The sequence below is a fragment of the Nothobranchius furzeri genome, chromosome 11 (genome assembly GCF_043380555.1).
Source record: "Nothobranchius furzeri strain GRZ-AD chromosome 11, NfurGRZ-RIMD1, whole genome shotgun sequence".
NCBI lineage: Eukaryota > Metazoa > Chordata > Actinopteri > Cyprinodontiformes > Nothobranchiidae > Nothobranchius > Nothobranchius furzeri.
The window spans coordinates 41,024,712-41,049,748 of NC_091751.1; the positions used below are offsets into that span (position 1 = coordinate 41,024,712).

At 40.4% G+C, this 25,037-nt stretch overlaps 1 protein-coding gene across 5 annotated transcripts; it reads right to left on the reverse strand.

Annotated features, from left to right (window-relative positions):
• Positions 1–115: 115 nt before the first annotated feature.
• nectin4b (nectin cell adhesion molecule 4b) lies at positions 116–22,276 on the reverse strand. 5 transcript variants are annotated; one of them, XR_001572747.3, is made up of 12 exons: positions 21,914–22,276; positions 13,419–13,619; positions 11,927–12,094; positions 8,942–9,220; positions 6,780–6,897; positions 3,450–3,604; positions 3,075–3,222; positions 2,842–2,917; positions 2,568–2,627; positions 2,029–2,265; positions 1,717–1,752; positions 1,388–1,451 (listed from the first exon to the last, which is right to left on the reverse strand). XR_001572747.3 is itself a non-coding variant. In XM_015956106.3 (11 exons), the coding sequence occupies exons 1-11, from the start codon at positions 21,960–21,962 to the stop codon at positions 1,209–1,211; spliced, it is 1,704 nt and encodes a 567-aa protein (XP_015811592.1). In that variant the 5' UTR covers positions 21,963–22,276; the 3' UTR covers positions 116–1,208. The 5 variants fall into 5 exon arrangements, 4 of the variants coding, with proteins under 4 accessions (XP_015811592.1, XP_015811591.1, XP_054598964.1 ...); XM_015956106.3 differs by lacking the exon at positions 1,717–1,752 and having other exon boundaries at positions 116–1,451; positions 2,053–2,265; positions 3,075–3,216; XM_015956105.3 differs by lacking the exon at positions 1,717–1,752 and having other exon boundaries at positions 116–1,451; positions 2,053–2,265.
• Between the last annotated feature and the right edge of the window lie 2,761 nt (positions 22,277–25,037).

Here is a 25,037-nt window from a genome sequence, read left to right on the forward strand (position 1 = left end):
ATGTTCCCTTTAAGCCCATCCAGCTAGAGACCAGAACTCTTATTTCTTGGAAGTTTAAATGTTTTGAATAACATTTGAGAGTTTTTTTCTCAGGAATGAAAAACAAAGCGATAAATCACTTCAGCATCAATGTTGTATTTTCAAGGTTTCAGTATTTACAAGTTTCACAGAAGAAAAAACAATTTACATGATTATATTCCACCTGACAGTGCTTTTATACAAAAATATTCACAGTTGGTCCAGTTTTTCCATCAGGTAAAAAAACATTTATGTTTTTCCTTTTGACCTTTTGGCAGTGGAAGGTAGTTGTTGAGGGCAAAAAAGTAAGCATAGTATATTACCACCAACATGCCATAACATTATGACCACTGAGGTGAAGAGAGTAACTGCAAAACTTGTTACAACGGTCTCTGGAGGAAAAATTAGCATCTTTGCTTGTTTTTTGCATTACTTGAAGCAGTGGTCCCTAGCCCTGGTGCTTTAGGGTCTCTGTCCAGCTTATAGAGTAATCAGAGTGTTGTCTGACCAATCCCAGCTCCCAGCAGAGACTGCTGCTGTTGTGTCCTTGGGCAAAGACTTCACCCACCTTGCCTGCTGGTGGTGCTCGGAGGGACCGGTGATGCCAGTGCTTCAACACATTTAACGAATAGGTGATTAACAGGTTTCTGCAGAGCTTGATTACCTGCTGAACAGCTGATTCAACAATCAAATCAGGTGCTGGGGCCGGTAAAAAACTAAAATATGCTAGATGGGTTGGACACAGTTGGTATAACTTCCCTTCAGTGAATCCTGACTGAATTTTAGCAGTTTTCTTCTTTCTTTCCTCCAGTTTTATTGCATTCTCTCTCTCTCCTTGTAACAAATTGACAAAAACAATTTTTAAAAAGACCCCAAAATTATTCAGATCACTCTGGTTTCTGAATGACCGTTTAGAATTTCCCCAAAAAAAGAGTGAAAACATTGGCAGTTATTTTTGTACAGTCTCTGAGAAAGTAAGCGCTTACTGTGTCCCAAATAAACATTTATTACTGTAACATGATGAAGGAGCCATTCCTCAGGGTTATTATCCTCTAACAACTGTTCCCTTTTGACAGAGTGCATGAAACAGCCTCAAAGTCATGCATTCGCTTCTAAACTAATAAGAATAAGTCCTCCATCGTTGCAGGGATGCAGACGGGCTTCTCTAGTTCTGGATGAGAGTCTGAGCTTTAGATAATTGTGGGTTTGGGGGACATCAGGATGCCATTGTGGGGCTTTGGCCTGAGGGAACCATTGCTGTAGTAAAAATGGTCGCTCATACACTTGGAGATCTGGACGTTGCCATTCCCATATCTTTCTCCAAGGTAAGGTGAGTCTCCCCCCACCATGTGCCCCAGGTCCAACCCTCTGGGGCCGATGTGGTCATCCTGCTGGGCCTTCGGAGGATCCAGAGAAGCCGGATGACCAGAATCCTGGATGAAGAATAAAATAAAACAGCATTCTTCATCATCCAGACAGAAATCCGACTTTATTTAACCAGTAAGGAGATTAAACGATCCTATCTGGACTGAAAACGAGAATAAATGAGACCGAATAAAATTGATGCCAGAAACACCTTTAAAACATCAGTAGAGTCACATAAAACAGCTAAAAAGAGAAGAAAACCAGAACCAAATCCCTTCAGACCATTAAACCATTAAAAAGATTCAGATTTTAGTGGCTGGATTGAGGACCAACCTTCAGACCACGCTGTTTAACAAGATGTCACTGATTCTGTTAATAAATGAAAAGACAAATTAGAGGAGAAGTCTTTAGCCAATCAGAACCACATTAGACTGAAAGGTCTTCACTGGAGTTTGTTCAAAGCTTTAGTCAGTTTAGAATTTTTAATAACATTTTGAGCAAATAATTTGCGGTTATTTGAATTAAATGTTTTTTCCGAACAATCAAGATGACATCTGTTTGCTCTCCGTCTCTACGACACCAGAAGCGACGCAAACTCAAGTGAATAAAAAGGTTTTCACCTTAAGAACCAAACTATAATACTACCTGGTGTGTCAAACACTAACATACCACCGATGCGTTGCTTTCCTTCAAGACCGTCTCTATTCCATAGGCATTCATTCTGTGTGCTTCTATCTTCCTCCTGTGGTAGTCCATCTCTGAACCCATATCTTCTGATGCCACGCTCTCCCCCTCGTCCAGCCCAATGATGGGACGTCCTAAATTATCCCGCTCAATGTCGTCGTCCAGAATGGGCATGCTGCCTTTCTTGGAGAAATTTCTCTGCAGACACAGAAGAAGAAAAAGTTGAAACTCCAGAGGAAATAATCTACAAGGATGCAGTAGAGCCCCCAATAATTTTCCACTGGTGGCCACCCCCCTCTTGGGGGCACCACAGTATCAATGTTACAGTTTCCACTCTGCAAACTGACTCCCAACATAATATTTTGTCTTTTAATACCACAAATCATGCTACTCTGCTGTGTATCAAAAGGTTTTCAACCTCTTAACTTTTCCTGTTTGGTCCAGAGTGCTCACTCCAAACCAGATGATTTACATCTTTTAGTCTGAGATCAGAAACTCACCGAAGACACACGAATGTTTCCATTTCGGTTGCTTATTCTTAAGGAGTCGCTTTCTTCATCCTGGAAAGTGCAGAGAAAATTTAATACAATCTAACGAGCATAAATGCATAAGATAAACCTCAGTCATGCATCTGTGATAGAAGTGCATAAACGATGTTAGGTGGAAGCTGCGGCAGCCTGCAACCCTGCTGCCCGAGCAGGATGAGTGTCAGCCTGATCTCTGTTAAACTTGCAGGTTACCGTTCTCAGAGGAAGAGTTTTTGTGTTGCTGTACCGGCATTCTGGTGTTGGAGCTGTAGGAGTACAGTCGCCTGAAAGAGCTCTGTCTTGAGAGGTTGTTAATTTCATCCCTGAGAAGGAAAACAAACAGAAAATTCAGATTTTCAGACCACACATGAATCTAGAAATGACTATTTTGGCAAAGGCTCATGCTAATTAACAGCTTTTAGCAGACGGGGTTGTCAAATTCTCAAAATAAGGCCTTTCCAATGAAAACTAGGAACTCACGTTTTTTCTTTGAGTTCACACTGAAGCCTTTTGGTTGTTTTCCTGTGGTGCCGTCTGACGAGCAGAACCACAACGATCAACATCAAGACCGCCGCTCCGGCTGCAGCACCAATAATGATCACCAGCATGTTGTCAGGAGTTCCTGTTTCTTGAGAACGTTTTGGTAGAGAAAAAAGAGTTATAAATGCATCACATGACCTAGGAGCCATACTCTTTATGCCTTTGACTTTGTAGCATCAGGTTATTCCACCACAAGGGGCAGCATTTCTAATTTAGAGGAAAGTTTGTCCTTATTTTTAGATTGTCAACAAAGCACCAAGTTACAGGATAGGATCCTATTTTATTTCAACCACCACCAAAGCTGGGCTTTCCCACCTGTTATTACTGATATTACGTAGGTCGTTTTTCGTGTTCCCACAGCGTTCGTGACCTCACACTCATAGGCCCCGCTGTCATTCAAGCGAAGGGCCCGGTCAAAGGTAAGTTTCTTTCCTGTCATAGACACACCATCGGGCAGTTCTCCTCCTTTCCTGCAGATAACCAGAGAAAAATGTCATTTTAATATGCTGCAAAGTCAACAAGAGGTGAACTAGAGGGGAGATATGACTCACTGCTTGAAACAATAGGTGTGACTTGTTTAGGCAAATCTGAATTCCAGTTTAAAGTCTTCTTAAGCAGCAGCGTAACATAACAATAGTTGGTTTGCATCACGGAAGACTTAAATATGCCTGAAGAATTACTGTAGGTTCACCTCTGAGTGAAACCATTTATTTACAGACACCTGAACCAAAACCCAGTGATCCAGATTAAACAAATAAACATGAAGTTTGGTGTTTGTGAGTACCAAAGCCACACAAGGTTATAGGTGTGCAGCTGAAGACATCCCCGGCCACACAATGGAGTCACATTCTCATCAGGTCCACGGAGACGGGTCAAGTTGCCCGTTTTCTCTGGTCTGGGGCTTTAACTGCTGCTTTACCCCCAGAACTAAAGCAAGCTCACATTTCTTTTCTCTAAGCCCCACCTAGCTTCTCAGATAAGCCTTTTCTGCTCCAAAGAAGGTTTTATCTGAAACGGCAGATCAGAATAATAAAAAAAACTCCACAGAGTAATTCTCTCTCTGCAGCTACAGAGGTCTGAACCTAACCTGTGCACTGATTAAATCGTTGTTAGTTAATTATCACCACATCAGAGCTGTGAGGGGGTGAAGCTAAGCGAAGCTTTACTCCACCTACACCAGTTCACAGCACAAACCGAAGCAGCTCCATGATAAAATAAACATTACAGAACTTTCTGGGCTGCAAAAGAATCATGTAAAAATACTAATATGTAGATTTTTGGGGGGGGGAGAATGTCAAATTCTCTTTTTATAAAGGCATTGATGTTGAATGTATATGCCTTTTTTGTCATTTGCAACTAAATGTAATTTGAATTTAGCTAAAACTATCCACATAAATATATGTACATAAAAATGTGCATCTATTTCACTTTAAAGTGACAACGTGTATTTTTTTTACCATTAATCTCTGGAAATATCTATCAAAATGTTGTTGAAAATGAATTAACTGATGTCCAGTCATTGAAATAAATTGGCTGCTTCTAACATATAACAATAAAATCGTGTCTAAAGTACATAGTGCGCGGGTCCAGCGCCTGTCGATGATGTCACACCAGATGATTAGCTGTACACACAAGTTTACAACGTTACCATGTTTGAAAACCTTTAGGTAGAAAGAAACACGAATAAATAACAAAACTGCTAAACTCTTTCCAAAACTCATGCTAAAGAAAATTATTGAAAAAGAGATGAAATATGTTTTGTCCGAGTGGTAATGCTGTAGTCTGATTCAATTCAATTCAAAAACACTTTATTAATCCCAGAGGGAAATTGATTGCTGTAACTGATTGTCCTGCACCTGATGACGCCATCATCAGGTGCAGGACCCCAAGCAGATCTGGAAACAGCACCAGAAAACTACAATCGCTATTGCATCCGAGGAGTCACGTCGAGGTCACATGCTTTCTGCTCCACAGGTAACAAGTTTACCGTAATGTTTTTGAAACTAGCGACAGTCACGGCGATATGGTGTTAAATTACCCTGAAATGTATGTACTGCCCCCTAGTGCTGGGAAACTACACACAGCCATTTTAAAGGCTCCTAAAACACCACATTAGTTCTGTGTTCTGCATTCCGTAAAATAAAAGTGATATTTCAGAGCTAGAACCCGTTCAACCGCATCAACGGCATGACGTACCCGACTTTCAAACCCAGAACCAAAACCAAACCAAACTATTCCTTCTGTTTTATAACTTTTATAAATGTGTATAAGTTACAAACATGAAATGTTTTGCTGTGTATTATTTTAACTAGAGCGCATCTAGCCAGCACGAGGGATTAGAAATAAGTATCACATAAATGCACCTAAACTGGTTAAATTATGAATAAACCCTTCCAAACGGGTTAAATGAGAGACCAGATATATGCTTGTGGTCTCTGAATCAGTCCTAAACACCTTTGTTGCTCATTAATGTCGAAATAAAATTAAAATGGAAAAGTAAGTCTAAACTTTTTAAGACGAGAGGATTTTCTGTAAACTTTCAAAGCAGGATGTGCCAAAGTGTTTCCTCATTCCAAAAATGAGGATTAAAACAGCAATAGATTTCTGGTATCTGGTGAGTAAACTTGTCGTGTGAAGACAGCGGGTTCAAGGTAATAAAATGACATTGTTGAAAAGATCAGAGATACATTTCAGAGACATGAGAACAATACAGAGGAACCACCAAAGCCTTGAAAGCATGCTGGGAATTTGCCATAAAGCTTCTGAATGACTCAAACATTCGGATGGGAGCTTCATTAGTGGAGAGGATTTTTGGCTGGATGCAATAAATAATTTCCAGCAGAGCCTCGGAATCTCAGATAAGAGTTATGTTTTAAAACAGAAATGTAAATTCTTGAATCAGGAAAAGTGAAATTTTCGAGGAATCCTGCCAAAATAAACCTCATTGTCTTTGCACTTCTGTCAATACAAATTTGTATAAAAGTGGAAAACATAGAAAAACTTTGACTTTAATCTATCATTTTATGCAGACCATCTTGTTGAAAAATGTTATTTTGATGCAAATGTACCAAAATTATCTGTGAATTTACTCACTGAACCCAGAATCGCTGAGATATCTGAAGATTGCCTCATGGCTGAATATTTTCACCAAACATTTGATCGGTGTGTGCACAGGCAGAGCTGTAATGGTTGGTGTGTCATCTCTAATTAAAACCCAGACCCTGTGTTTTACCAGACTTTAGAGTGATATTTAACACATGGCTCTATGATTAAATGCTTAGCATGTGTCTCATTTTCTCCCTCGTGTCTTTCATTCCCTCATCTGAAAAAAAAAACCTCCCTCCCCAAATTCTCTCTCCTCATTTTGCAACTCGACACCACGTCTTTTCTTCTGCAGTGAATCGAGTGGGCAGAAAAAGGCATCCCATTTTAAATCCAAGTGCACGCTCTTTGTTCTTTTTAAGTGTGTAATCCGTGTGAATCGAGAGGGAGGTTTATATATGTTTTGAGTTACGTTCCAGAGCCGTGCAAAGAGCAGGTTAGCAGCACAGACAGCAGAGCAGTCAGGTGAATTCATCGTCTCAGTTGGACACGGGGAGTTAAACAGCAGGTTTGTGTCAGCAGCAGAAAATGTGATGATGGTACCTTTTCCAGGTGATGCTCAGAGGTTCAGGGTTTCCCTTGTCTTCACACATGAGCTCAGCTTTCTCCATACCAGATTGCCAGAGTACGAATGGAGAGGAGATGGAGGGATCTGGGGGGTCTGACACAACCACACAGATGTAAGCATGCAGAAGCAGAAAAAAAAATGTTCTAAAATAATCTAAACTCATAACTTTAGCCTTTATGGAAGAGCCTCGGGTCTGATGAGCTAATGGCTAGGGGCAGCCAAGAACAACTGCAAATTTCCAAAAATCAGTTGCAATGTGTGAAAGATTATTAAATATTGATGGTCATCAATTTTATATTAGAAATTAGGTTATTTAGCAAAAATTGTTCAGAAATATCTGCAGGATTTGACCACTGGATGCACCAGAAATGCTGCATTTTGCTAGCCAAGAAGTCTAGACCCGTAGCAAAAAGGTTTTACTCTGCAGGTCGGTCTAGCCACGCTCCATTGTTGCCCTAGCCTGTCGACCATTTTCCTGAACAATTTTGTGTCTAGCCAATCACAAAACTGTTTGTTAAACGAGGTTAATGCTAGAGCTGCGAAGGAGAAAAACAACAAAGATGGCGTCAGCTCAGGAACGGCACTTGTTTAAATTAGCTTTGGCATCAACTTTGGATTATTTACAGTTCTTTGAGACATGAGCAGATTTTTAGTCATGTATTTAAAAAAAAGTATTTGCTTCTTCTTCTATGGTCTATGGGGGACTACCCCATATACTGAAATCCTATACGTCACGTTGCTTGTTGCTCCGATTAGTCCTAGTGCTGTCCAGGAATTCGTCCCTATGAGTGAGCTGTTTCGCATCAATAGGATGGCTTGGCAGGCTAGCATTTTGCAGCTATTGCCATATTTACACTTGAAATTAACTAGAAATGCCTATCCAGCTGAGGTGGCTCAAGCTCTGGTCAGGATGCCTCCTGGATGCTTCCCTGGTGAGATTTTCCAGGTACATCCAACCAGGAGGAGACCCAAGGGAAGACCCAGGACACGCTGGAGGGACTATGTTTCTCGGCTGGCTAGGGAAAGCCTTGGGATTCCCCCGGAGGAGCTGGTCCAAGTGGTCGGGGAGAAGGAAGCCAGGGCCTCTCTGTTTAGGCTGCTGCCCCCATGACCAGACTCCGAATAAGTAGACAAAAACAGATGGATGACACCAGAAATGGCTATTTGAAGAATGGAGCATACTGAGCAAAAGAATTGGATGTGATCTCACCATTGCTAAGGGCTAATTGGTGCTAGCTAGAATCATGATTATTAATCTGATTTTAGTTATTTGACATTAATATGTGGTCAGTAAGTGGGAGTTGTGCACAAATCAAAATTTGGTATCAACTCACAAAGCAGAATCGGTTTCATATCCGCCTCTAAAATCTTGGAGATCGATATAAACTTAGCTGCACTCAAACTAGCTGTTAGCTTCCTGGGTGTAAACTTCCTGTCTCCAAACTGAGGCGTTTCAGGAATTTATAGCAGGTAACTTGTCAATTATTCATACTTTTGCATAAGAAACACTTTAAAACAATTACATCTACATTTATTTGGATTTATTTTCCTCTTTAAGATAATCAGAGTTCATTCAGAGGTGAAACCCCAAATTTGTCAAGTTCACGAGTCAGGTCCACACCTCTGGACACCTGAGAGGCCTCCACTGTGTTTGACAAAGAGTTAACTGTTGAGCATTGAACAGAATTAAAAGCTCAGGTTAAACACACAGAAGGAGTCAAGGACAGAGTTACAACTGCACTTTCCCAGCAAAGGATTCAGTTTCTATTTTATCTGACCCTCACCCATTTACTGCCACAGACAGATAGCAGGGACGAGCAAATGTTGTGATGGAAGGACATAGGAATAATTCACCACAAACAGGAAGTTCATGACTGAAGTGAGGTGTCCCATAGCTGGGAGAAATCTAACAATAACAGTGTTACTTAGTAGTTTCTTAGTTTGGCATCTTAATGAGAAACGTGGGTAGTTCCTGGAAGTGTTTACAATCAGAAATCTGACTCAACTCATTATTTGTTTTGTGAGTTTACACCAAATTCACTGATTCATCTGCATAAAAACTGATTGGGTTTATGGTTGCTGCATGATATATGTGCAAACCATCATTATTATCATCATCATCATCAGCTGTACTCACACTGAACCACCAGGTTATGGGAGATCCTGCGAGGTTTCTCCAGACTTGGGTGTGACACCAAGCAGTCCAGCTTTTTCCCGTTCATGCTGCGCAGCGGCTTGAGCGAGAACTGGCTGGACACGGTTCCGCTTCCGCTAACAAGGAACTGGGATTCACCCTGCAGGTCGGTGTCCCAGGACAGTATGGGGGCGGGGCGCCCAGTGGCTCGACAGGTGGCCACAAGACCGTGTGGCTGATCCTCCACCAGAGTTTCAGGAACCACCTCAGAGATGGGAGCACCTGAAAGAGAGAAGTTGACATAAATGTGCTTTAGTTTGTTTCTCTATATTTTAAATGACCTAATTTTGCATTGGTTTGTTTTTGATCCTGTATTAATTGGTCAAGGGCTGCAAAGTGGCTAGCGCCGTTGCCTTGCAACAAGACGGTCCTGGGTTCGAATCACGGCCTGGGGTCTTTCTGCACGGAGTTTGCATGTTCTCCCTGTCCATGTGTGGGTTCTCTCCGGGTACTCCGGGTTCCTCCCACAATCCAAAAACATGACTGTCAGGTTGATTGGTTTCTGTAGATTGTCCTTAGGTGTGTGTGCATGCATGGTTGTTTGTCCTGTGTGTCTCTATGCTGCCCTGTGATGGACTGGCAACCTGTCGAGGGTGTACCCCGCCTGTTTGCCCAAAATCTGCTGGAGATAGGTACCAGCCCCCCCCCCCCCCCCCAACCCTGCATGGACAAGCGGGTATGGAAAATGGAGGGATGAGTTGGACTAAATCACTTCTTTGACTCATTCTTTGACTTTCTTTTACAATTAATTTGATGGACTCCTGCAAACATTTATGTAATCATGTTAATCGGATAATGAATACATTTTCTTGTAGCAATCAAAGCAGGTTTATTATTATTATTATTATTATTTAAGATTTTAGCCTAATTTCCTCTAAATCTGCAGATTTAACCCTTTAGTTGACAGGTCAACTGCTTGGTTGTGCATTTTCGAGTTCATATCTTACTGAAACATGTTCTTAATCAAAATAAATTCAAATAATTCTAGAAACTATGGTCACCCGGGAAGGGCTCAAAGTAGATCCACTGCTCCTCCACATCAAGAGCACCTCCCTGGTGAAGTGTTCTGGGAACATCCAACCAGGAGGAGACCTAAAGAAAGACCCAGGACATGCAGGAGGGAGCTGGTTCCTGAAAATGTTCTAGGAACTACAAAAGGTTCCTACAGTCCGAAAAAGCACCTTCTCGTAGCTGGCCAGGGGACGCCTTGGGATTCTCCCAAAGGAACTGGCCCAAGAGGGAAGTCCGGGCCTTCCTGCTTAGGCTGCGGCCCCCGCGACCCGACCCCGGAGAAGTGGAAGAAAATGGATGGATGGATGAATTAGTTAAATATGAATACACAACTTAATTATTATTACCCTAATATTTATGTTATTGTTTTATATTAATATTGCTTCCATTATAGTAAAACACTTATTGTTCCATTGATTTTCTTCTCAAGTTTAAATAAAAACTCAAAAATAGTACAAACAAGATTTTATATGTAAATAGTTCAACAAACAACAGAAACATTTTAGTAAAGTTTTAAGGAATTTGAGGATTTTATCATTTGATGTAAGAGGAATAAAGCTTCAAATAATCCAGAGTTAATCTGATGCTTTTAAAATGGAACCCTAGCCCTTTAAAATGGAAAAGAATAAAAAAGGAAACACCATCATGATTAATCACACACATTATGTTTCATTTATCATTATTGCCAACAGTTACACATAAAAGAAAGGTTTTAACCACAGAGTGTAGTTTATCACCGTTTAAGAAGTCTCAGAAACACGGTCCTCAGATCATTTCTCTCACGCTGCAAAACCAAAAATAAAACCCCGAGATGTTGAAACATAACAGTTTTATTTTCTCATTTCGACGGTGATTCACGCTGCAGTCATGACAGCTGGAAACTCTGAACACCTGGTTGAATCTGATGAGGTGTGATTCGTCAGGACTCAACCTTAGCCACAACAATTAACCTGCAACTGAAACTTAATGAACTGAAACCCCAAAACAAATGACATTCTGCTTAAGCTCACCTGAAAATGGACTAAAGCTCTCATACCAAATAATTAATCTGTGATTTTAAATAAACAGATTTTTCCCTGCAGGTGAAGATTCAGATCTCCTGTAATTAATAAAGTTACTTCATCAAGGTTTGTTAAAACCCTTTGAAGTTTAATTACCTGAAGACCTAATTAAGTGCCGCCTCTGGTTCTGAGTTAGGAATCAGTGAACAGGTCGGTTCAGTTTCCAGGTTGTAATAACAGCTCTACAGGTTGCCTCCTGTTTGGACATTTCATATGCAAATGCACATTTTCTGACAGAATGTTTCGTGTTTTGGATGATTCAGAGCTACAGGTTGTCGGTTACTCGACTGTGTGCTTCACCTGATCCGAGGCAGGCCGAGGCAAGCCTGAGCCTGACGCATCGCCGCTGATGGCTGGAAGCGAAATGAGAAAGCCAACTGGAAGTGATAACATCACTCCTCTCTGAGAGGATCCACCCAAAAGAAAAATCCTCATTCCCACAGTCATGAATCCACCCCTTTTTCTCATTTGTGTAATTTAATAATTTGATTCATAACATCTTTCTGGTGAGTTTTGCCTTTTAAAAATTTGTTCATGCAAGATAAATTTGTACTTGTAATCTGTGAGACGCTAGAGAAAACTAAATTCTGCATGATGACAATACAATTTCTGTGCTTGTATTGCACATTTAAAAGCTGACTCTGTGCACCAGATTCGGTTGTTTTGCTACCATTTGAATACATGCAAGAACAAATTCTTTTAAATAAACCAAACACTTTATTTCTTGGCCTTTTGACCTCCTACAGAGAATTGTGAAACTTGAATTCTTCTGAACTATTTATTATGATTTCCACATTCTCCCAGCAGCTCTGATGGGATTAGGGAGATAATGGAGGAGTTCAGGGGTGAAACTTACTCCAGACTTCAAGGTTGATGTTCCTCTCAAAGTTTCCTCTAGGGAAGGTGGAGATTTTGCAGTTGTAGCTGCCTTCATCCGACACCTCCGTCTTGAGAATGAGGAGGGCAGAGTTCCGTGTGGGGACGTTGTTTTCAAACTTCACCCGGCCGGAGTAACGCCCAAACGCTGCCAAAAACAACAAGAACAGGTTGAGCCGAGTGACTCCAGCCTCTACGAGAGCTAAACACAACAAAATAAGTCTCTGACGGCCACGTGACGTCTAGGAGCACAAAGCAACAGATTCCTTTGGTGATCTTCATTAGACAGGATATGATTCAACGTGTGCCGCAAAGACGTAAAACAACAATCAGCTTGACTTATTTTGGCTTCACATGTATTTTTATCTTGTAAACATTTTCTGAATTTAAACTGAAAAGCCACTGCTGTGCATGTTCAGAATAGAGGTCACCCGATTTTGTTATTTCTGTAGCTGATACCGATACATCATGGTCAGTCAATGGTCAGTTTGGGCTGCTGATACTTTAGGCCGATTTTCACGGCGTTTTCCACCTTATTTGCATGCTAAAATGTCATTGATGACATCAGTTGATGCACAAAATTTCTAAAGCTGAATCAGTTTTTGAACTCTGAAATGAACTAACTGTTAACTCTTGATTTTGAGCACTGCTCAGTGTTAAAATCAGACATCTAACTTCATTTAATAAAACAACTCAATTAATTACCAAAAACTGACACAGGAAATAAGATCCTGTAAAATTGAAATAATGCAAACTTCACCTCTGACTTTAGTAAGGCGAGTCGGTTTCCTCCTGCTGCATGTGAGTATAGTTGTTAGTTTCACTTTTAAAGATGTGGATCACTCGTTTAATCAATACATTTGCAGTGGTCTCTAGAAGGAATGAATGCCTTGTAAGTCGTTCTCTGGGGAAGAAAAACACTGGTGCACCTTTTCAGGAACTAGAAGGAAGGCGCATCACAGCTGAGCTTCGGATGGCAGGTTTTGGAGTCTTATGTCCTGATATTTGGACACCTCCCCTCCAGTTGGAAAACAGCAACGCGACTCTACCACTGACTTGCAACGTGGATGATTTTTCTCCACAAATAGCACAATCCTGGAGAAGTTTAGTCGTGTGGTGGAGTTGCTAATGCTAATGGTTAGCTTCTACCAGTCGAGACGTTCTCTGCTGTTTCCTGAAAGCTAAACCAACAACAGCCTTCCCTGTTGTGAGTCAAGAACTCAGGGTGACCGATTATAATCAGAAATAAGATTTTAAAATATTGTTTCAGTCTTCCTCACCTTTAAATATTTTTTATCCTTTAACTTGAGTTTATAGTTTCAAATAACTGATTACTTTCGTTGCACTCATTGGACCTTTTATAGCTTTACAAGCTTTCTATATTAGACACTGAACATTTTAATTCAGTAAAAATATATTTATATGAACATCTGATCATAATTAGCAAAAAAATTGGTAATTTTGATTTTTACCTGTGAGTCCGTCTGTAAAATGGGCCATGATGATTAGGTCTTTGTCCCCGTTTGGGAGTATCTTGTTCCAGGTGACCTGCACCACCTGCTCCCCCTCCTTCACTTCATAATGGCAGGGTAACCGGGTCTGAGTCTCGGTCATGGAGTGCTGAGTGACGTCAGGTTCAACGGGTTCCAGGAAGTCACCCTGAACGCTTGCCACTGGGGAGGAAAAGAAGTCAAGAAAGGCTGAGTGTCATGATGGAGAATTTGAGACTGTTAGTTTGTGGTTTAATGTAAAAGAGAAAAACAAAAATCTTAAACATTCTATTGGACGTTTTTAGACAAAAAGCAGCACATTGGAAATGTAGGAATTCTATATTTTGAATTTTCCAGAGAGATTGTTGCCCCAGCATTCATGATATACAGTATGACTGTTCAAACTTGGATGAATGTCTAAAACATCTCTGCAACAGGAAGCAAATGAGCTTTTTGGTGTTCACCAATGTTTTCTTTTTTGCATTTAAAGACCAAATAACATGAGATTCACTTTTCTAATAAGCCTTTTGATTCAATTTAATTAAATAAATTAAAAATTACTTTATGACATATGGAGATGAACTAAAGTAAAACAATAACTTAAGAGTCCATTTGATCAGAATCTAATATTCATTAGGATGATGTTAATCGGTGATCAGACAGCAAGAAACTCAAAAATCAGAATGTTTTCAGGTCATGAATGCATCGTTCTTGGCTTAGGGAGTCTAATGCCCATCTACTTCTGGACCATAGGTCACCAACTGCCAAGAAAAGTGAATGGGAGTCTATGAGCCAATATAAGTTATTTTCTGATCCCGTTTGATAAGTGCCATGGAATATTAAAGACACATTGGGTTTTGTGTGAAAACACGTAGAGGACTCCAACTCCTCGTCTCACCAAATGTATGTCATCCAATCAGACAAGGAGAAGAAAAATGGCTGAGTTTAGCAAGCGTCATATCCTTCTTCTAGGATGAAAGGAGCGGTAAACGTGGAGAAAACCACTGATGCCATGTGGAAAGTAGCAGGGGGAGAAGACATTCTGCCATTTTATCCTATATGCAAATTCTGATTTGTAGTCTTTATAAATACTAATTTTTACAAATTAAAATTAAAGTACAACATATGTGTGACTCAGGGTGTGAGGCAAAGCGGACCAGAAAATCACTTTTAGCCCCGTTCACCCGTGAGCTGCCCAGAAGAGAGGAGACTTAGGCTCCCTATATTTTCCACAGAAAAAAATCTGAAATTTTAAAACATCAAGTTTATTTTAGATCAATAATATAACATGTGCATTTCATGAAACATTTCTACAAATTTGCAAATTTCAACAAGTTCCCTTCCATACTTCTAAGCACATTAACGTAACAGTGAGTTGTTTAGTCCTAATTAAACTACATGTTGTACCTCAAACTGAACAACTTGTTTTAGCATTTTTCTTAAATCCAGTAGGTCGTTGACAGACAATCTCATCTATAGACAGTCAAAAGTTCACCCAACCTGCTTTTCTTTTGAAAACCTGTCACAGAGAAAACATGCAGGCTTCACAAAGAACTCAGGAGATGCTTTTTCTCATGAGTCTAGGCATTCTCATGCAATAGTGTTTGAAAATTATATAGGATTGTAAAGAAAGGTCAGTCTTTCTTTGTGAGCAATAACATTATTGTTGATGAATTCGATCACTAATCCATATTCTCTTAGTCCTAAAGGGCAGCTTTTGTCTGCGGACTTCATCTAGGATCTGTTTTTGTCCGTCAGACTTCCACAAGAGTTCAGCGTTTCCGATAGATTTCTGTTTGTCTCTCATGGAGTAAGTATTTCCTTTCCAGACGGGAAAGCATCTGACTGGGCTACTCCAGAGAAGTAAAAAAATGTAAAAATCAAGTAAAGTCCTCATTGTTTACATGGAGGAGGCGGGGTCTTAAACTAGTACTGGAACCAGCCACTAGGGGGCCAATGGTTTTACAACATTTGACCACTAAAGTGTGATGTAATGAGAAAAATGATTAAATTTAGGTATTTTCTTCTTGAATTAAGAAACAACAATTAACTCTGAAGGATAAATAAAAACACCACCAATACCCACCAGGTTACAACTCTGCTTTAGACTAATTAGAAATAATTTAGGTTTTCTCTTTTATCAAACATTAAATCCATCATGTTTTCCCCTCATTTATAAAACAGCTGTTAGGTCAGCAGATGTGGTAACATATTTACATCCATGCATGATGAAAATTGTATGTTTATGGGGCAAATTTATCAATATTTGTCAGTTCATTATTACAATTGGTTTTATTTCCCTAATCAACATGATTATCAAGCCAGGCCACATCAACCCATCTCAGGTCGGTTTATTTAAAAAAAAAAATTTTTTTATTTGATGGCTTTAAAACTTCCTGAATGTTTCGTTGAACTGATTATAATTTTGATCTTAAACTGTGCATGTTTAAGGAACTCGGACAGCAAAAGGAAACCAACTTTTACTCCCATTTTTTTCTAATGCTTCTCATCATTTTGACCATTTCAACACCAGTCTTTAGACGCTTTTGTACAAAAAGGCAATGACGTCTCTCACAGACCTACATTGCACCATTTGTCACAATCAAAGCTGTTGGAAATCTCGCCACGGTGCTGACTAATGACTGAAACTCGTCTGATAGTTGACATTTAACTGCGGGGCACAAACAGAAATGGGTGTGAGAGCGCCGCGTCAACAACAGGAAAAGACCAAACACCTGCACTTTGATTTCTGGGGGTGAATGCCTTCACTTCTTCCGTGGTTACTGATTCACCTGCTCCATGAATGATAACGAAGACGCCAATATGGGAAACAAACTCCCCACAAGTCCTGCACATCCACATGAAGGACACATCGACCACATGGAAACAAGCGGCTGACGTGGATCTGAGGGACAGAGGCTGATAAGACACTGAGACTAGATCAGACTTTAGAGGAAGGCACAGAGTGGGAACAAGGATGATGAAGACCAAACTAACTCTGAACACACTTTAGGCAAACACCAGTTCCGCTGAGCGTCACAAGGCTGCTGTACAAGCTTTTCCTGCTCACTCAGAGTGACAGTAACCTTATCACACCTGTGATTATCACATGTTGACACTAAAACTTCCATCCATGATAAAAGAGGAGCAGCACTCCAGCTCTGTCCGTGGTTTTAACCTGCGATAACGTAATAAACAAAAGACGACCAGCAGCATCAGATTTTGTCACAAAAACAGGAAGTTGGGCAACAAGTGAAGAATGTGACTGAGCCACATTCAGTTCTGTCTCCTAAATCTTCACACCTGCAGACACTGAAAGGCCCCTAGATAAGAGGTATGTGGACACGACAGGTGGATGTCGGGTCTGGCTTTGTCTCAGATGGTCTCAAACTTTTCCACAAGATGCAGGGAGTGGATCCCACAAGTCTAGAAACATTGAAAGTCCCGACAGTTAATGAAGTCATTTAAAATAAAACCCCTTCAATCTTAAAAACCCTCCTTCCTGTTTGGGCTTCGAGTAGATCAGCTGTGTGCACAAGAACAGGTTGCTAAAACAAATTGGATCAATCAAGAATGCTGACACAAAGCAGCTCAGAGTTATTTTCGTATAGTTGATAAAAGATTGAAGTTGTGGATAAACTCCAAAAGCACCCAGGAAGACTATGATGCAAAACCAACAGAGAGGAAAGGGGTTTTATTTTCAGCATGAATGTTGAAGCTATACCTCATAAACAGAGTCTGCAGGAAAAGTGTATTTAATCGTGATCTTCTTAGGTGTCTGAGTGGGAAACGGCTGCAAGAAGCCCAAAGCTAAACTAGCAGAAATCTATATCCAACTAAAAGTGCACAAAAAAAAATCAGCAGGTAATCAAAATCGGCCTATATTCAATATATATCTGTTTAAAATCTGATGGGTTGTATTTCATGATAGCTCCAAACAGCTAGCATGCTTCCTAGTACAAGATATACACGACCTGATGTTCCAGGTGGAAGTCTTAGCAACCAGAAGTCAGAAAGAGAGACGGGGGGATCAAAATCTATCCGCTCTAGAAAATCAGTATTGGCTACCAAAACCAGAATCGGTGCATCGCTAGTTGTTTTGTTTTTTTTTCATTGTTTTTTATCAGGAAGCTGCAACAAAACCATAACATACCAAATACTCAACAACAAACTGTCCATTGTATATCATCAACTCACACCTTTTCACTTGTTTACACCAGTCATCTCACGCTAGTCAGCGAGTGCTTCGCCTTTCATGTTCCACCCATCTGACACATCTCTGAAACATCTCAGAACCAGTTTGTGTCTCATGCACTTTGTTTTATTACGGAGTCCTGTTGAACTTTGCACTTTTCTCAGTAGAGAAGGTGAAGTTTAGTCCAGTAACGGTGTGCTTTAGCGTGTCAGCGACCAGCTAACGTAAAGTTTTCATGTGTCAAAAAAATCAAAAAGTAGAGATTGAGTCGTTCTTTTTAAATAGCTTTTCTCACTAATGCCATGGGGAACAGGTGCTGAACACCAGTGGTGATCGAAAGGCGGGGGGACCCTGGACAGGTCTTCAGTCCATCACAGGGACAATGAGACAAACAATCACACGCTCAAATTTAAAGTTACTATTTAAATGGTAGAGGTCCTGTATTTGTATAGCACCTTCTTAGGGTTCTGCACCACACCCCACACCCCAAACACACCCAACCCCCCACCCCCAAGGCGCTTCACAAAACAGTCAGTCATTCACCCATACACACTGGTGATGAGCTACAATGTAGCCACAGCTGCCCTGGGGCGCACTGACGGAAGCAAGATTGCCGAGCACTGTTGCCACTGGTCCCTCCGACCACCAACACCAGGCAAGGTGGGTTAAGTGTCTTGCTCAAGGACACAACAGCAGCATTCTCCAGTGGTTGACAGGATCAAACCTTCAACCTTTCGATTACTGGACAACCCGCTCTACTTCCTGAGTAACTGCTGCTCAGTTAGTTAACCTTACATGCATGTTTTTGGTCTGTGAGAGGAAATGAGGAAACCCATGCATGCATGAGAAGAACATATCGACTCCACTGAGAAGGGCAGCAACTAGGATTCAAACCTGTGACCTTCTGCTACGAGGCAGCTGTTGAAGCAGCTGCTCTACCATGCAGCCTAAAAGCCTTAAATCCAGAAAATAACTGATCTGTTTGGATGTTTTTACCTCCAGAATCATACATAGTTCTTGGGGTTAAGAGTTGGACACCCACCTGCTATTTTTACCACTTTTACTATCATTTTACTGTATTTGTGTCTTATTAGTGTAATTTGGATCTTCTTGGACAATTAACCGAACAATGTCTATTTGAAGCTTATTAAAAGTAGATCTGAACCTTTGGGATGAATCTGCATCAGCATGTGAGATGAACAAAAATCATCAACACCAGTATTGATGCAATCTCTAATTTTCTGTATTTAGAGTAAAAGCAAAATGAGCAACACCTATAAGAGTTTTTTATGCTTTATAATCAAAACTATTCTACAGAAAAATGATGAACTATGATTTGGCTGCAAATGAGCTCCAGGAAGTTTTAGAGTGAGAAGTGATGGTGTATTGTTTGACAGTGAAGCCACACCTGAAAACCATTAAAATTTCTAGCATTCTGAAGACATAATTCACTTCTGACAGTTGGAAACGATAAGCTGAACCAGGAAGATGCATTTGGTAAACAGGTTCTGGAGATCAACGGGGAAATTGTGGATGATTCTGGCCAGTAAAATGTTTTTGGCTTTAGTTTTTTGGGGTGGGTAAAAGAACAGCTTTCGTTCCCCAGGTGGGCTACTAATGCTCTTTATTTCCAAAGAAAAAACAAAGCAGACCAAAAAAATAACTGATCAACCACACAAACCCAGATACTCGCAATAATTTGTAATCCACACAAAAAAACTTCTAAAGAAATCTTCACAGAGACATTGGAGCAGCAGTGAGAAGCAGAAAAGCTGACAAGATGAGAAACTAAAGGGTTAAAACCAAGAGCTGAAGCCTCTTATGAAAAACAGAAAACAGTTGTGAGCTCCTACAACCTAAAGATGCAGTTTCAAACCTTTTTTTTTAAACTAAACAACTTAAAAATTGTAATCTTGCTTCAAATATTACATATCAAGGTAAAAACATCCTCTAGTGTTTGAGACTGGGGTCAAGTGAGCCGTCGTTCGTTTGTCCATGGTCAAGTGAGCCGCACCTACACTTAACGTGCGCGTTTATACGGTAGTTTACGGTAATAGTTTACGGTAACACCGTCGGGCAACACCCGTCTCGCTGCTGGAGAGGAGCTGAGATGAGCGACAGAATGGGCTGACATCAGGATGACAGCTGCTAAATGTGCCTTTTTGATAAAGGATAGAATTGTGTTTAAAAAAAAAAGACACTAAGCATCCTATACATACATACTAAGTACCTCGAGTACTATGGTAACAAAGTATGAACTACTTTTACTGTGTACTTTTTCAGTAATTCTACTTCAAACTATGTCCAAAAAGCCAAAGTGCCGTGTTTGAGATAGGATAAAATTGTATTTTGGAAAAAGGACACTAGGTCACCTAAACATACATACTAAGTACCACGAGTACTACCTGGTACCAAAGTATGAACTACTTTTACTGTGTACTTTTTCAGTAATTCTACTTCAAAGTATGTACAAAAAGCTAAAAGTGCCGAGTTTGAGATAGGAAAAAACGGTATTTGGGAAAAAGGACACTAGGCCACCTATTGGGGCGACGGTGGCACAGGAGTTAAGTGCTCGCCCCGCAATCGGAAGGTTGCAGGTTCGAGCCCCGCTCAGTCTGTCATTGTCGTTGTGTCCTTGGGCAAGACACTTAACCCACGTTGACTGCTGGTGGTGGTCGGAGGGACCGGTGGCGCCAGTGCTCGGCAGCCTCGCCTCTGTCAGTGCGCCCCAGGGCAGCTGTGGCTACATTGTAGCTCATCCCCACCAGTGTGTGAATGTGTGTGTGAATGGGTGAATGACTGATTGTGTTGTAAAGCACTTTGGGGGGTTCCAGGACTCTAGAAGGCGCTATATCAAATACAGGCCATTTACCATACATACATACTAAGTACCGCAAGTACTACCTGGTACCAAAGTGTGAATTACATTTACCGTGTTCTTTTTCAGTTATTGTACTTAAAATTAGGTCCAACATGCCAAAAGTGCTGAGTTTGAGATAGGATAAAATGGCTTTTTGGAAAAAGGACACTAAGGCCACCTATACTCACATACTAAGTACCTCGAGTACTACCTGGTAACAAAGTATGAACTACTTTTACTGTGTACTTTTTCAGTAATTGTACTACAAAGTATGTACAAAAAGCTAACAAGCCGTGTTTGAGATAGGATAAAATGAGATTTGGAAAAAAGGACACTACGACATCTGGAGACTCATTCCAACTACCTAGTACTATAGTATTGTACCAGGTGGTACTATTTTTACTTTTATTGTTCCTTTAACCTGTTATTGTAATTCAAACTAAGTAAAAAAAAGTATTTTTTTTAGATACAAAGAAAAAGGTTTTCAAAAGCGATGTTATTTGACTAAATTCTGGACAATTCAATCATAAATGCAAACTTCTAACAGCCAGTATGGGTTCATAGGTGATAGTAACATATTGTTTGAAGGGGAGACTTTACAGGACCTTCTGAGCGATGTCAACTCAATTTAACAGAAGTACAATTACTGAAAAAGTACACAGTAAAAGTAGTTCATACTTTGGTACCAGATAGTACTCGAGGTACTTAGTATGTGTGCATCGGTGGCCTATTGTCCTTTTTGCCAAATACCATTTTCAAACACAGCACTTTTGGCTTTTTGGATATACTTTGAAGGACAATTACTGAAAAAGTACACCGTAAAAGTAGTTCATACTTTGGTACCAGGTAGTACTCGAGGTACTTATAGTATGTGTGTATCAAAAAGGCACATTTAGCAGCTCTGTCATCATGATTTCAGCCCATTCTGTCGCTCATCTCAGCTCTTCTCCAGCAGCAAGACGGTGTTACCGTAAAGTACCATGTAAATGTGCACTTCAATTGTAGGTGCGGCTCACTTGACCACGGACAAACGAACGACGGCTCACTTGACCGCAGATGTTTTGAGAGCTGGTCTGAAGTTGGACCAAAAGCTGATGGGAGTGTCTTTGTGGTAAAGATTTGATCCAAACACGTCAGATTAAAGTCGAAATTCAACTTCAATTGTTCATAATGATCTAGTTTTTTGATATTTTTCCATAGTGAGGATTTCAGACTGCAGAACAGCTAATCTATAATTTATAGCTAAATAATAATGGGTACACAATTATCCTGTATGTTAATTAGGAAATCACTCATTTCAAATCTTGTTAATCAAAAATGTTATTAAAATCAGATTTACAGCTTTATTCCAAATAAGGATTGTAAAAACAGTCAGAAACGAGTTTATTGAAGGAACATTTAATAGTAAATGAAAAAACTCACCTGTTATTAAAAGTAGCGTGAGAACAACTCGAGTACTGATTAAATCCATCTTTAAACTATCCTTGTTGTTAAAAAATCGTCATCGTTGTTTCTGGAATCAGCTTTGAGTTCAGGAGTCAGTCCTCAGCCAGGTGCGACAGGTGTTTCCTCACCACCTCTTGGTTAAAAGTGAAAATCCAACACATTTGTCCTGAAATAACAATAAAATCTGGCCTCAGGAGTCCAGAATGTCATTTCTGGTCATTTTCTTTCCCCATAAACAAAAACTAAACGAATTTAAATTGGACTGGTGATGAAAACGGAGCCGCGCTTACAAAAACAGACCTGCTCGCTTCTCACGCACAGGCGGCTCCACAGGTTTGGGCCGTTACACCTGTTGACTCAAGCCCCGCCCACCTTCCAAGTAAAACACGCCTTGCTGCACTCAGGTGAGACGGGAAAATTAATGTTTTGGAGTTTGAAAATTAAACAAAACAATCAAGTATAACATTATAGTTGATTGTTACAAAGTATTTTAATTGTTTTTGTGTTAAGTCTAAGTGATTTGAAATTATTTTCACAATTTATCTAAAATTCTTTATATTTCTCAGTTATTATTCTGTGTTTTATTAAATAATTTCCCTTTGGAAATAAATAACACGAATGATAAAAGTCTTGAAAAGGCTGGATGAAATAAATAATTATTTCATGTAATTCTGACCATCAAGCTCAACATTAATCTGATTTAATTCAACTGTATGCTGATTTATTCACATTTTAGCTGATTCAACAAAGACAAACACCTTTTACAACAGATGTATTTATCAAATAAAGCAAATGCACTGCATTTTATTTTATTTTATTTTACAGACCCTTCTCTTTTCCCTCAAAAGGCATTGCCTTTCGCCAGGAAACATTTGTAAATAAGAAATTCTGAATCTGTTTTGCCTGGTTAAACAAAGTTTATACAATGGGAATGTATCTTATTACAATGAAAAGTCTTTTCTTTTACTAACAACCTGAAAATTTATGATCAACTAACACATTTGAACGTTTTTATTTTCAAAATTTGGAGGTGCAAGGAGGAGAAAGAGAGAGAGAGAGAGAGAGAGAGAGAGAGAGAGAGAGAGAGAGAGAGAGAGAGAGAGAGAGAGAGAGAGAGAGAGAGAGAGAGAGAGAGAGAGAGAGAGAGAGAGAGAGAGAGAGAGAGAGAGAGAGAGAGAGAGAGAGAGAGAGAGAGAGAGACTGTGTGAACACAATCACTCAAACATGCCAAACATACATCCCTGCATCTGCATCTCATCAAAATCTTGATCTTGATGACTGCATAACACTATTATTTCCCAGGGCTCTTGAACGCACCATTCCAGGTTAGTTTATTTGTGAGTTTCTTCATGTTTTATCAGTGGTTTATCTGTTTATTTAGTGGCTGCAGCTACAACTCTTTGAAGCTATTAATCATACAGATGAACCCAGCTGCATTCCTGCATGACCTTTTATCCTGCATAGGTGTTTTCAAAAGTGGAGTTTTGTGGATGATGGTGGCCTTCATGCCAATAGGAGTTTCCTGGGATATTAATAAACACATCAAACAGCTGAGAAGTTCATTTTCAGCAAGTTGCTCTGTTGCTCAACACAAAGCAGGCTTTGTATGTTACTAGAGTACTGAGCTGAAGTCTGAGCATGTTTATCGTGATCACGAAGCCTTGGGGTGGAAAGAGCCCGTAATGCAGATTTGAATATGTTTCTAGTTCTGTTCCTATGTAAATATGGCAGGAAGAATGAAAAAGGTAAAAATAGATTTACACTTTGGAACTGAGAGAGAGTGAGAGAGAGAGAGAGAGAGAGAGAGAGAGAGAGAGAGAGAGAGAGAGAGAGAGAGTTAAAGGTGCATTATGAAAAAATGAAGTAAAAATGACATCCTGTGGTAAAATTTGGTTACTGCAACCACTTTAAACAACTCTGGAGCTTTTGGCCAGCCGTCGTTAAATTCCAATTGTCTGTGCTGCAGTATTAGCTCGCAGGAGTCACAGCAACCCCACACTCACTGATGGTAAACAGGAGTTACATCCCTCCTTCCTTTGTTTTGAAAGGAGAAAACCTGACAATCCCCGGCAGCTAGCTGGACATGAAACACGTTTCAGTATAACCCTCATTCTAAAATGATTGAAAGATTAGACTCTTTTGGGATGTTCTCACTGTAAAATTCTCACTACATTCTTACATATTGCACCTTTAACATTTTTTGTTTTTTGGGAAATGATGTCATCAATTAGAATAGTTTGTTAAAGTTAAACTCAAACTGCCTGTTTGCTTTTTATTTATAGGAAAATAAGAGGATTTTCAACATGTGTCTTATACATCAACACAATTTTCTTACAGAATCAAAGATTTAATTATTTGTCCATCCATCCATTTTCTTCCGCCTATCCGGAGTCAGATTGCAGGGGCAGTAGCCTATGCCGAAAGGCCAAGCCTTCCCTCTCCCCAGCCACTTGGGCCAGCTCTTCTGGGGGAATCCCAAGGCGTTCCCTGGCCAGGTGAGAGACATTGTCCCTCCAATGTGTCCTGGGTCTTCCTTTAGGCCTCCTCCTGGTTGGACGTGCCCAGAAAACCTCGCCAGGGAGGCGTCCAGGAGGCATCCTGACCAGATGCCTGAGCCACCTCATCTGGCTCCTCTCGATGTGGAGGAGCAGCGAATCAACTCCGAGCCCCTCCCAGATGACTGAGCTTCTCACCCTATCTCTAAGGAAGAGTCCAGCCACTCTGCGGAGAAAACTCATTTCAGTCGCTTGTATCCGCGATCTCGTTCTTTCAGTCACTACCCAAAGCTCATGACCATAGGTGAGGGTAGGAACGTAGATCGACCGCTAAATCGAGAGCTTCGCCTTCTGACTCAGCTCTCTCTTCACAACAGACCGGTACAACACCCGCATTACTGCAGATGCAGCACCAGTCCACCTATCCATCTCACGCTCTAGCTTTCCCTCACTCATGAACAAGACCCCGAGATACTTAAACTCCTCCACTTGAGGCAGGACCTCATCCCTGACTCGGAGAAGGCATTCTACCCTTTTCTGATTCATGACCATGGTCTGAGCTTTAGAGGAGCTGACTGTCATCCCAGCTGCTTCACACTGGGCTG